Source organism: Numenius arquata, chromosome 6 (genome assembly GCF_964106895.1).
Source record: "Numenius arquata chromosome 6, bNumArq3.hap1.1, whole genome shotgun sequence".
NCBI classification, from domain to species: domain Eukaryota; kingdom Metazoa; phylum Chordata; class Aves; order Charadriiformes; family Scolopacidae; genus Numenius; species Numenius arquata.
Window position 1 is genome coordinate 60,692,709 of NC_133581.1, and position 14,017 is coordinate 60,706,725.

General features: G+C 37.9%; 1 protein-coding gene across 1 annotated transcript in view; it reads right to left on the minus strand.

Moving 5' to 3' along the window:
- The window catches only part of CEP128 (centrosomal protein 128), a 121,247-nt gene extending 107,230 nt beyond the window's left edge, over nucleotides 1-14,017 (minus strand). The window contains exons 1-8 of the mRNA XM_074148406.1: nucleotides 13,946-14,017; nucleotides 10,311-10,412; nucleotides 10,045-10,205; nucleotides 8,514-8,600; nucleotides 5,992-6,118; nucleotides 4,906-5,027; nucleotides 2,342-2,433; nucleotides 1,546-1,618 (exon numbers count right to left, since the gene is read on the minus strand). Coding sequence (XP_074004507.1) covers nucleotides 1,546-1,618; nucleotides 2,342-2,433; nucleotides 4,906-5,027; nucleotides 5,992-6,118; nucleotides 8,514-8,600; nucleotides 10,045-10,191 — 648 coding nt within the window. The 5' untranslated portion in view covers nucleotides 10,192-10,205; nucleotides 10,311-10,412; nucleotides 13,946-14,017. The remainder of the gene's footprint in view (nucleotides 1-1,545; nucleotides 1,619-2,341; nucleotides 2,434-4,905; nucleotides 5,028-5,991; nucleotides 6,119-8,513; nucleotides 8,601-10,044; nucleotides 10,206-10,310; nucleotides 10,413-13,945) is intronic.

The window sequence follows — 14,017 nt, forward strand, 5'->3', positions numbered from 1 at the left end:
AAAACCAACAAATTATGTTCCAAAAGTCAGGTTTAATGGTGTCATGAAAAGGTAGAATGGTCAAACTGAACAGGGATCTTGTACTACAAACACTTTGTCAGTCATAACTTTTTTTATAGGTTCAGGAAGTCAGTTGGGAACTAATACTACTCAGTGTTTACTAATTATAAGCTTCAAATGAGGACTCAAAATGCACAAACCACTCACCTAAAAGGCAAGGACGCTCAAACCCAGGGAAATTACTTTGGACAATGTCTCAATCCAAAGGGAGGGCTTCCAATCATGGACCCACTGCTCTGAGGAGAACCACCGAAAGATGGTCTCCAGTGTGGGCCCCATTTTATAGCCTGGGCCAGATCTGAACTGTGGTCATCTATTGGTCGTGGTCACATACAGCTTTCATTAGTTGAGGGGTCTCCTAGGTAGGCTCATTGGCTGAGGTGGTCTCTAGGGCTCGGGTCTCTGGGTTACGTGTCTGGGAGTTGTTTGTGTGGGTGACCAGCAGCACCCTTACTTAGCAAGGTAGCTACCACGGTCCTGTACTTTGCTGTTAGACCCACAGGGGGTAAAGAGAGGGGCTGCTCTTGCCACAATCCCAAATCCAAACCACAGCACTACAACAGCTGCTAGCAAGGAAGTTTAACTCCATCCCAGCTGAAGCCATGACTAAGTGACAAACTTATCACTTAAGCTCTTGACAGAGCATTTAGTACCAATTCATGCAGTTTTAGGGCAAGATGAATGACCTATGGGAAAATAACGACACACAACATTTGCTCTGAAAAGTCAGCATTGCTACTGATACCCCATTAATACTCACACAAAGCATACACTCAAGACTTATGAGTCAAGATCTACCTACAGGATTTTCACCTCCTAACTACTGGAGAGATTCTCAACTTCTCTTGTTCCTACAGCAATATGCTGTTTGACTTGCATCTCAATAGCAGATCTCTGTCATATTTAAGTGATATAGACTGCAGTTAGTCTGCTTCCAGCAGATACAGGAGGCAAAAAAGAAGATATCATCATGGCTGTCCTGCCTCCCTTGTTGTATTTGTCACAAAGCCTTCAGAGCAGAGTGCAGCTCAAAGAGACTCCACCTGCTATGCTGCACAAATGATAAGGACTGAAAAGGACAGGGAGGGAGAGAGAAAGAGGAAACAATATTATTCGTCATCATAACATGGGAAAGCTTGTATCTTACAAAAGGTATCTTGAACAAGTATGATAGTCTTCAAACCAATGTTCAAAGTTAGAAAGCAGCTTTCTCCAAGACTGTGGAGCGTGAAACAGAAAAATTCACTAAATACACACTTGTAAAACACTCACTTTTACTTTAAACAAGTACCTGAAATATAAAACTTGTCTTGATTTCATTATGGAAGGGTAACATTTTAACAACTTACAGTAACCTAGATGAGATCACATTCAGATATACCTACTAACATATGGTACTGATTACAAACACACACGTTAAACTAGAAGCCCAGATCCTGCTTAGAATACTAAATATAAATCATCTATCACATTAGTCACACTCACCGTTTCATGTTTTTGGGACTCAGTGACCTTTTCAGACAATTCTTCTAGAGTCTTTCTTAACTCAGCATCAGTCCTTCATAGAAAAATATAGGTAAGACAATATTCTACAGTGCAAAAACTAAATAACAACTGTGATAATTTTAAGCAGCAACAATCTCCTAGATTTTTATTTTACTTCAATTTGTTCTACAGCCTCTAAATTCCTAGTATAAATAGAAACCAGCCTCAAGTGGAAAATTCATGATAAAAAGCATTTCCATTCCTCAAGTGAAGATAACGGAGCAACTAGTTTGGAAGTCTAGGCACCAGGTCAACAAGTACAAAATTATGAACATGTCTACACAGTCCTTTTGAATAGTTCCTACTAGGAATTAGCAGACTAATTCCTGTTATTGCTAGCAGACAAAGCACCATATGTTGAGACAGTGTGTACTTAAAAAAATCATTATGGTCTGCATGAGAGCTTGCCCTCAAGAGACTCCAATACCAAGAATAAATAAGCAGCAAAGCTGTAATAAAAGAAATTCCCAAGTCCTTGTCATTTTGTCTATACACAAAAACAAGAGGGGGAAGACGACACATATACTATACAAATCAGAACATTTATATTTATAAATACTGCACAAGATGACATGGAACAAGCAGTTCATAATACTGCTTTCATCTACATGTTGTGCAATTACCCACTCTCCCAAATTTATTTTTTTTAAATACAAATGAAGGAGTTTAAGAATTATTTAAAAACATAGTAATTATTTTCCACACTATTCTTCACAGAGTTATATTTTGTTTATACCGATTTCTTCTTGAAAGCTCCCGACTGATGTCATCTCCTAGACGAACTTGTTCACTACTGAGATCTCGAAGAGACTGGTGGAAAGAATGCAGCTGTAAATTAAAGTACACAAAGTAAGCCAAGGCTTAGGATGCCTTTTTTTGTGTGATATTCCAAAAATACTTATATACATACATACACACTTTTTAAAATAAAGCAGACAAAAATAAACTGAAAAATATCAAAATTCTATAAACTGGAGATGAGCCTGGATGAGTGGATGAAGCTTGAATGCTTTCTAATTCAATCAACCCTTCACAACACTTGCTCATTGAAGTTTAATTTTCAGTACATTAGAAAAAACCCCATAGTTGGGAAACTTGGTTTAGCAAATATTGTTCAGAGATTGGTCACTGCGGTTACCTGACACTGCACCATCTTTTTAACCTAATGCAAAGGAAGTTGAAAGATCTGAACAGATGAAGTCAGAAGAGACACGTACTACCATTTATTAGCAGGAAATAAGTGAAACAAAGTTCTGCCCAGCTACATATCTTGCTATAAAAAGATGGCATATGAAATTGGAAGCGACCAAGCAGAACACTATGATGTATTCAGGAACTACCAAAGCACTGAGGAAAGATAGTTTACCTTTACATAAAGGTAAAGGCTTTACATACCCTACTAGAATGCTTTTTTCAGAGCATGGAGAAAAAACACAAAACACCACAAAACAAAACAAAAACACCCAGCCACAAACACATCTATTTTCATCTGTAAAACCTCCCATTTCCCCCATTCAGCAGGCCCCCAATTTATAGTCAAACTTTTTAAGGGAGCAAATAAGAAAAGTAATAGGTCATCCATCCTTCATGGGATAAAAAGTGACAGTTAATCCATCCTACTGCTGTCAATACCTCAGTGGCCAGGACTATCATTATGAAAAACCGTGGTTTATAATATCCCCTTGTCCTATGTCCGAGACAAACCTGGATCTCCCACAGCCCAGCTAACTGCCCTCAACGTTCAGCCACAGGCACTACCCTCTCCCCACGTGACTAACCAGAAATTTCAACCTGACCCAAGAGACTTTGAATAACATAAGATATTTTCAGAATATTTCAGCCTAAGAAGGAGAGAGATTTAAATGTGTTAAAATACCATTCAGGTGGGAAATTACCTTAGCTAGAAGCAGTCAGAATGGGAACAAAGGGACTGTTGTTACAGAAAGAAGAAAAAGCCACAGCTTTAGTTAAGCAGTACTGCTTATCTGCCTCATTTTCTACCTACGGTGATCATCAATGACTACTTCTAGTTCATCACTCCTCAAAGCACTATACTCTCCTTACGAAATAGTTAATAATTGAGTAAAGCCATGTTCACTCAGTGAAAAACAGGAATAAGGAATAAACTAGCAGTTAACCATCAAAACAGGAAAAAAAAAAGCTATTTGCTTACACAGTTACTTAATATAACTAGGAATTTTGTATGTATTGGAGGAACTCCCTTGAATAAAATTTCTAACATACTTACAGAATATCTAGAACTAGTCTAAAGTATTTCTAAGCTTTTTAGAAGCTTAGGAGGAAAGATTTCCATATAATCCTTGGAAGGAAATAATGTTATGTTCCACACTAACTTTGAGGGAGGAAGGAATAGGGGGAGAATTAGACTGAAAGGACAATGAAATGGGGTTAAATAGAAGTCTAGGAATTTCTGTAGGCCTCAGACTTCCCAAAAAGCCAACTGAGAGAATTTATTGTGGTTAAGTTTAAAATTATTTGGAAGTTGAGACTGATTTAATGAAGTCAACATTAACACGTTACAATCAGCTGCTTTAATATTAATCATAATAGATTTCTCCTGGACAAATTAGTCCACACAGAGGGATTCACTCAAGCAGGTCTAGCCGCTCTGTCTGAAAGAGCAAAAGCAGGTACTGAAATCTCCTCTCTATTGGTAGCATATACAAAGCCTATAGTCTTAGCCATTAAAGTAATTATTTATTTTTTCTGAAGAGTCTGCAAGTAGACACAAGTTGACGGGTAAGAAAATTACCAGTGCCATACACATCCTTTCCTCCTCGCATCATCTGCCTGAAGTACAGGGTTAAATTATCCTATTCACAGGTCAGACCAAGAATTAAGACAGAGAACTAGCTGGCTCAAAATCAATCCAGGCTACACTGAAGTAAACAGCAAAAGGACCAAGATCCTGTGCCGCTAACTTAAGCGGAACAGTGGATTTCAGCATGTAGGTGAACATTAATCACATACTCATAGATGTTTTTTCTCTCTCATATGTGCCCTAAAAAATACAGAGATTATTTTTATACATCCATTTTGATATCATTACCATCTGCATCTTTTTATCTGCAACAATAGATTTGCATGAAACTTCGTGACACTGACAGATACAAGAGGTGACCACCTAATGAAGAATGGCATGTAACACTGAAAGCACACTTCATAGCTGAAAGATTCTTAGCTGCATCACTACAATAACTTCATTTGATGTAAAAGCAAAGAGCTTAGTGACCACATATTGCCTATTTTGGGGAAGCAACTCCCATTAGTGCTCTGTACCTTGTCCAAATTATCTGCCTCGTTGACAAATCGAACACTTGCAGATCTAGACCTTCGATGTTTATTGCCCTGTGAGTCTCCATAATCCCTGAGAGGAGAAGTAGGCGTGAAGTAGCGGTTCCCTTTATGAGATAAGAGACAAAAAAGTAAATAGAAAGGCAAAACTCCATACTGGAAATTTTTCAATTTGCGTCACGAAAAATGTCTTTCATCTTGCCAATATCCTTATAGGCCACATTACAGACAAAACAACTACTAAAGTTACGCAAAATGCAGGGGCATACTTCTTGTTTAGCTCTTCCCAGGATTCTCCTTCAATCTAAATATTTCTGGAACGCACATATGTGATGGATAAGGAAAAGGTTTCCTTTGTTTCTCCAAGGAATAGGTACTTTTTTTCTCCCCTCAAATTTGATTTGCCCAAGAAACAGCTCTTCTTCCACCTGGGTCTATTATATCTTCAAACTACAGTACTTCACAGCTTTCACATTAGAAAAATGAAGTTTTAGAGCTTTCTACTAAAATACATTAAATGCTACTTTTGGGAGGAATACTCCTCCCGAATACACCTTTTCCTAGAATACAATGAATTTTCAGAGAGACATACAAGAAGAAAACTACATTTCTCTAGGTTATACATTGGTTCAGTTTTGCCTTTTCCACTGAGCCTTAGATAATTTCATCCACACATCTATAATCTTATGCATTTAAAATTTAAATTTCCTTATTACCATGAAGCAAGCTTCAGAAGCTGCAATACCTTTTGGATTCAGCTTTAACTTGAAGGTACCTACAACTCATGCAGCAGACAAGGAGTTTTCCCTACTGAAAGAATCAATGTTTCATTTAGATCTCTCAGGATACCAGCAGAAAAGACTGTGTAACAGAAAGCTATAAGAATTTTCCAAATAAACAACTACATAATTTAATGTATGTCTCTTAAATTTCTGAACTGAATTTCTTTGAAATAATTAATGATGATGTATCACACCACTATCTTCACACATTTTTCTTCTTAATTACCTCTTTCCATACAACAGCTATATGACATAATTTCAGTATATTCAAGCACCTTAAGTATTTTACCTGACACTCCATCTCCATCCAGATCACTAGGGTATAAACTTGAGAGAGAAGCACTTCTCATTCCAGTGTTTCGGGTTAATCGTTGGCTCCTAAATTGACCTATAGACTGTTCCAGTGTTTCTTTTAACTGCAGAGAAATCACAGTTTACTAAAATGTGAACACAGACTGCTTAAAAAAAAACCCCAAAATATTATTTTTCAAAGTCATTAAGAGAATCAAAACTATTTTAAAGCCAAGTATAGCTACAAATTAATAACAGCCTTTCTTCAATATCTTGTATGTCATATTCCCATAATTATAGCAAAACATGTTTCCAACATTGGTAGCTTCAAATATCAAGTTTGTTAAAACAGTGGTGCAACATACCAGGAAAACTCAAAAGAAAATTATGTCTCCTACAACCAAAATAAGACCTCTTTGCCAGAAATGCTCAATAACAGCCTTGCAAAAGAGATTTATTTTATTAGGATTTTTCTACCATCCCTACCTGCAATCAGTTTGACATACGGCTATCAAGTTTTACTAAGCAGCTTCACATCAAGCCCTACTTTTAATAGTTACACTTCCAGAAAAAGGCTGCCGTTCCCCACTTAAGAGTTCAGAACTAACTATATTCCTAAATAAGCTGCTCATTTTTCAAACTTCCATCTTGCTTCCTAAGATTGCATTGGCTAACTTTGGTTCTTAGCCACTTGCTTTGTCACACTTATTTGACAATCCACAAAACATCAATTTCTTAAAGTTCAGCTTAATTGTCCTTAACAGAGGGTTGTACCATAACGGTTAAATTGCTGCTTTATTCTTGCAGAATTATAGACCGTGATGGATCTCTCTCTAAATAATAAAAACTCTGAATTAAGCTACAGGTGCTCAGTTTGCATGCTTTAGTTTTAAAGCACTTATTTTCATCCTTTCTACATGAAATCAGACAGTTGGATTTTTTTATTATCTTTATTTTTTTAAATAAAGAACCATGACAGTGTCCAGAATTAACAACCTGACTCTTCAGTCTGTTTCTTTAGAACAGAAAAATGGCTAAGAAATTGTTTAAAATTTTTGAGTTACAATTTAAATTATAAACATCATTATAGTTTAAGCTATTTGTGTTCTCTTAAAAAACAACTTAATTATTAAAAGAATTAAGAGATTCTAGTGACAGTAGAACAGAGATATTAAAAAGCACAAATTTGAATAGAATATCTTTAATATTCACCAATCTGAATTCCATTCCTCGACATCTCAACTGTCAGCTGTTTACAATCCCACCAAAAGAGTGGCTAACGTTTCAGTCCTTAACTACGTATTGTAGAAGGAAAGCTGATTCACTGCTTCCTGATCCCAGCTGCTTCTTCCCACATAACAAATAAATACAACACCTATTCTATGCAAGTGGAGACTGCTGCTTCAGAAAGGAAACAGGAACTCAGAGAAACGTGCTATCTTTGCTAATAAGACTAATTTTATGCTACTATTTAAAGCTCAAGCAGGAGATGGTTGGAGTCTCTAGATTTCTCCTCCATTTGAGCCATAATCAAAAGCCACCTAGCATGACCAAGAAGAATGCAAATTACATTAAAACTAAATTTGAGTGATGTCTCACTCACCTTGATGTCCAATAGAAAATCTTTCCAGAATAATGATGTTGAACTACATTTAGTATCATCATTTACTAAAAAGAGACAATCTTAAAATGGCTCCAATGCCCACCAGAAACTCCACAAATTCAATACCTAAATAGAGCTTATAAAGACACAAACAGTATTCAAACAGAAGAAAAAAATTGAGGCATATAATATCCCAAATTATTTCCACGCAGAGCTTATGCACACTGATTTAGAAAGCAAGCTGTCTGAAGAAAATAAGCCTTCTTTTCTACATATTTGCTTTCTCTCTCTCTCTCCTCACATGCAAAATATTCCTACATCTCATATGTATCTGTTCCAAGGTGGCACCTACTGCAGTTTGTTTGTAACCAAGTTATAAACCTCTCTTGCCTCACCAGTACTAATTTGTTCCACTTTCTCTGTTTAGACACCTGTTTTCAAACTTGTGGAAGTTTGATATTTACAAGAATTTCACCCCTTCTGCAATTTAGAGAAAGCTGGTCAACAGATTCAGAAGCTGTTGTAGCATGACATGAAAAAAAAAAATCTACACGAGAATGATCACAATCTCATTCTCTGCTGTAATTCAGCTTTTATCTTATCACTTATTCATGCAAAAGAAACATGTTCCCTAATACTTTATTTCAGCTATGCATCTTATACTTGGCATAGTATCATAACATAACAATCTATTTGGTGCTTCTAAACCAGAAAAGTAATGAAGCTACAAAACCAGCCCATTTCATTATATAACATATGGCCATAGTTTGATTTAGACTGCTGAAATAAACATGAAAAGTTTCTGTTTACATTTACTTAACTCTTGATATATTCTGTCCATTACGAGCAAGTTTTCATCTATGAATGCCCTTTGCAGAAAAGATTTAAGAAGTTAAGATAAACTGAAAGTTACTTACAGTTGCTATTGCTTCGGTTTGTTCCTTGTTGTGTTCTCTGTATTGTCCTAGCAAATGGTCAACGTGTCTTAGATTTCTGTTGGTATCCTTAAAAAAAAGTTTGAGGAAGAAAAGTCAAAACAAAAATCTCCTCTAATCAAACATCACTGTTGTCTTTGTTATTCTTGGTTTATAAGAGTAAATTGATAACACAAGTGTTTTTTAAAGGGTCTAAGCATTCAAAATCCTATTGAAGTAACCAGAATCTGAAGATGAACAGCACAGATAAAGGGAAGGGAAAAACAAACAAACAAACAAACAAAAAACACCCCAAAAAACCCATGCTGTCCTTTACAGTACAACATAAAGGCCTCATCTTCAAACAAAAAGCTTTGTAAGTTTCAACCACTCTGTAAAAAAACCTTTTAATCCAAAGACCTTAATTTTACCTGCCTGTAAAATAGAATTAAATTAACTGAGAAATAAGAAATCTTTGAAGATCAACACATTAGGTAAGGTCTCTGCATGAGCATTCTCTGACCAGATGAACAGCTGGTTTAGGTGGCAGATCTGCTGAAAAGTGATCCACAAAAAGCAATTACCTTAAAATCAGAATTTCAGAAGAGCAGCTAGAAAGAGCTTAGACAGAAGCAGGATAATACCAGAGAGTCCCTTTAAAAAATTAAATAATAATCATATTAGATTGTTATTAACTCATCTCTTTTCTAGCTTGGTGATTACTTTCCAGCTAAGAAGTTTTGAAGTTTAAATTCAGCATTCTATATGGATTTTTCTCCTCTCATATATTAAAAAGAAAAAAAAAAAAAATATTGCCAGCTGAACAATACTTCAACACAAGTGATAACATAAGCTCACCCTCTCTAGGTATTCAGAACTGTCAGCTAGAGAAGAATGGGAATGACTTCTCAAGCAATAAATGGTGTCAAGATAGCTAAATGTCTCCTCCCACCTGCAAAACAGATTCAGAGATTTCCTCCACTGCTTCCACTGAAGAAGCAGGAATTAGACGGACACTTTTTCCTGCTCAGGTGTGGATCTCCTACAAGTTTACAAACACTGCTTCTCACTGTGCTGTTCCACATCTAGAAAATATTTGAATTGTAAACTCTATCACGAGGGAGTGGACTGCCTACATATTTACTTTATCAGGAATCAGGAAATGTTACACAATACAAGACAACAGAGACAGGGTGAGAACTTTCTGCAACTAAATTTAATGCCTCTTGTGAGAATCTGACAAATTTTATTTGGCATTATTCAGTTTACTAAATTTATAAGAAGCATTACCTAACATGTCATTGTTTCTAAAATTCTATTACTGTCTGAAATAATGGCTATATAAAAGTGTTACAAGCCACATACTTTCAGCTCAAAGGCAATATGATCAGTTTCCCAAAACCTTTTGGTTTCCACAAAAAGCAATGTTTCCCATCAGTGCAGTATTTTCAACAACTTGAGAAATGACAATTTGACCCTAAACTACAGAAATGCAGACTCTACAAATACTTTAAAGCAGTATTTTGTAAACAACCTGTAAAGTGTTTGCTAAAGTATGGATCTTCTCTGTAACTTCTTCAGCACCATAGTTCCGAGCTCTGTTGTGGGATGCTCTCAAAGGTGGCCGCCTTCCTACTCGACCCCTAAGAAAGTTGTCTGAATCACTGGACGAATCTGCCATTAGTATCTTGCAACCTAGGCAGGAAGACCAGAAAAATAATAAATGTTAAACCTTGATTGTAACTAAACGGCCTCTGACTTGCATGATATTCCCAAAGCAACTTCATAGGCTCAGACTACCTGTAGATTAGCCTTTCTGGTTCAGGTCAGCAGGATGTACTTTTGAAGCAGATCTTCCAACTGCTCCTCATTTATTATGTTTGTTCACACCATGAAGCAGTGCTAAGATGCAAAAGGCAGAGCCCATTAGGAGAGAACTAAATCAAAAGATGCATTCTCACTACTTGTAAGTGTTAAGTATCCAGGATAAGGGCATAGCTCAAAGCAAATTCTCCCCCCAAAACACACAGTGGAGACATCAGGGCTTTATCAATTTTTCTACTCTACAGAAACATTCCCCTTTGCATCATACTACTTGCTAAGTTATATTTACACAAGTTGGTAGGAACAAGAGGAAAAAAAAAAAAAAAAGGCTATCCAAGATCCTTATATTATATAAATATATTCAAGTTGAATATGCATCAACAATGTCATGTTCTAGAAAAAGCTAACACCATACAAGCCATAAAAATAAGGGTAATTTCATAAATTGTGAAATATTATTTCTTTTATCCAATGTTAATTCAACATAACCCAGATTACTATGTTGATGCTGGGGCAATTCATTTGATTAGAATTCAAAAATTACTTGAGGCAGAAGAAATATGGCTTGTGAGGAAAGCATGGGGATCGCCGAGTCTTAAGAACAGCAAGCTAGAGGAGGGAAAATAGGATAACAACCATCAGACACAGGAAAAGAAATTATTAAAAGCTAGAGACAGCTATGACCAGCATAGTAAAGTCATATAGTAACTGATTAAAATAAATGAAATAAAACACTGGTAGAAATAACCACATGGAATTATATTAATTTTTACCACAATTCAGTACAGAAATACCCAAACAGCTTACTCTGTCCTGCACATTACTACATCAAGCTGTATTTTCTCCTTGATCTTTACTAGAACCTCATAGGGACATCAGCAAGATCCATATTCCAGCACACAGACCACAGGTATCACTGATAAGCACGACATGAGACTTCTTTCAAAAAGGCTTGGCATCACCTGTTCTAGAGTAATTTTGAATTCCTTCTATATCTGCTGTGTCAGTTCTCTGGGCTAAAACATCTCTTTCTGATCTTACCAAGCATGACAAGCAGCACAATCACTCCGAACTCGATAAGCAGCTGATTCAGTGATCAATTTCCTTCAAGCTTAGCAAAGGTTTTCAGTTTCAAAGCATTTTGTGAAAATACCTTTAAGATACCAAGTAAAGCCGAGACCCCTATTAATGGCCATACTAAGAATTAAGCACAAGATCAGCCTCATTAGGGATCAGAAACTCAGCCTCGAGACATTAATCCACAGGAACCTGGTCTTCATCCACTCATGGACTTACGTACCAGCATATTTTGCCCGACTGTTATCAGTTGTACAGTCACAACACATTTAATTTTAATAGTCATAGCAAGTGGTTGATGGTCTGTATCTGTCATATTGCCTCAACTACAAAGTCACAGTAAATGCTGGTTTGGTGTCTTAGATTTTTCAAAATCCATTCACAGTTTCACAGGAAGCAAATTCTCTTTTCCTCCCAGACTGGGCAGAAAAGCATATGTTGGATTTACTCTGTATATAGAATACTTCACCCATGAGAGCTAGAAAACTACCCTTACATTATGCAATTCGTATAACTTGCCTCGGAGTCAAACAGCTCCAAGTGAAAGATTAAGCTTAACTCTTGATTCCACCATGTCACATTTCTTTCTGGAAGCTGAGGGCCCAAAAATAACATCACTTACAACATTATCAGTTTCACATTTCTGAAAGAGAGCTCTTTAAGGATACCTGAGTAGACAGAGAAATTAAGAACAATGAAACACATAAGAACATTCAAATTATAGAAAGTGTTTTAACTCATTTCCAGATGAAATGGCTAAGTCGGCAGAATTCCAAAGGTCAGTTATTCCATCTCAGTTGATGGGAACTAAATTCTTAACAATTTCTTAAACTCTTTTGAGAGTGGGCCCTATATGTACCTCTAGTTAGACAAGTATTGCAACGTGTAATGTCAGAAAAGAGACAGGCACTGATAGAAATCACTGAAAAACAGCCGTTGACTTATGTGCTGAAAAATTCGTTTCGAGAAGTGTCTCAACCATAAGAGCCCCAACTACTGAAAAGCTATGACACTGGACAAAACAAAAGGGAAATGAAGATTTACAGCAGAAAAGATTAATGGGTTTGTTTTCAGCTGCACAAAAATAGGGTAATTAAGATATTTGCTGGCCAAAGCACTGAAGAAATGCTAGTAAACAAGGTAAATATAAAAGAAAACGCTAGACACAGGACATTTTGTCTGAAGAAAACTTTCTATTTATGGTTAAGTAGCATTCCTCTTTGTTCTCATGAGCAACCTAAGAGGAACTGTAAGTACTTTTTAAGTTGAAGAAGTTTTGTTTCATTTAAAGCAACATCCTCATTTTTAAAAGAATTACAGAAAATTCGTTTTAGATTAAAAAAAAACATAAAGTAGAAATTTGTGCAAATATTCTGCATGCACATTTGCCTATTAATTTAAACAACAAAGTCTATTATTACTTTTTCCAAAACCTAGACTTTCCAAAACCTATTACTGCTTCCAAAACCAGCACGTGATCATACAACCTAGTTGACAGTGAGAATCGTTTGTCTTTTACTGGTTTTTAGTCTACTTAAACAGATGATAACCTTTCTTGCACTGAGGAAAAATATCAATACTCAGTATTTTCCTTTCCTGTAGGAAACAGGGTGCTCCAGTTTTGCTGCAGGGTAAAGCAAACATGAAGTGCAGCTGACAGTTACAACAGCAAGGTCTCCAGCTCAAGTAAGCAGAAAACGAACGCGGGATACACAACCTTATTACTTCTGAAGTGGTTTGAACTGTTTACCTCCATGCAGGCTAATCTATGACTAGGTAACTAAGTGCTAAAGGCATATTTGAAGCCTTATAGTTAAGGCTAAGCATGACAAAAAAAAAAATAAAAATAAAAAATGGATAGCCATTCCAGAGAGGGACAACACAACACCTGAAAAGCCCTTTCCTTCAGTGCTTCTAACTGAGTCAGGAGAAGTTTTCAAAAAGCCAGGAAGGTGACTCAACACGGTAACGTTTCACTGTCCTGCTTTCAGGCACCAGCACTACATTTTATTGTCAGCTTGTGAGACCGTGTTCCCAGCACTCTTCAGCACCACGGCACAGAAAACGGTTCCTTCATGCCGTTCGCAATGCCCCTCGCAAATCCTCCTCCCGCCGGGCACGTACAGAACTTTACTAACACCCGACCTCACCTCTCAGGGCCTCCGGCATCTTTTGCCCCGGACAAGACCGGGAACGCCCCGGGGGCAGCGGGAAAACCCCAGGACGGCACCGGGCACGCCGACAGCCGGAACTCCGCCAGGCCCGCGGGCTGCCCCGCCTGCCGCCGCGGCTCGGGAGCGACCCCGCGGCCACCGCATCCTGCGCCTCCCGCAGCAGCTCCCGGCCCGCCCGGCGCCGCTCACCTCAGAGAGGCGCTCCGCACCCAGCCGGCCCCGAGCGGCAGCGCAGCCCCTTCCGCACACAGCTCCGGCCGCAGCCCCCGGCCCTCACGGCACAGGGGCAGCGGCAGGAGGACGCCCCGCCTCACCGACCCTTTCCCCGGGCACGCCCAACAGCCCCTCGCACCTCCTCACCTCGCCGCTATGGCAACTTGAACTAGCCGCCCTGACACCAGCTGCCAGAGCCGCCTTCCGGGCGCCAGGCCC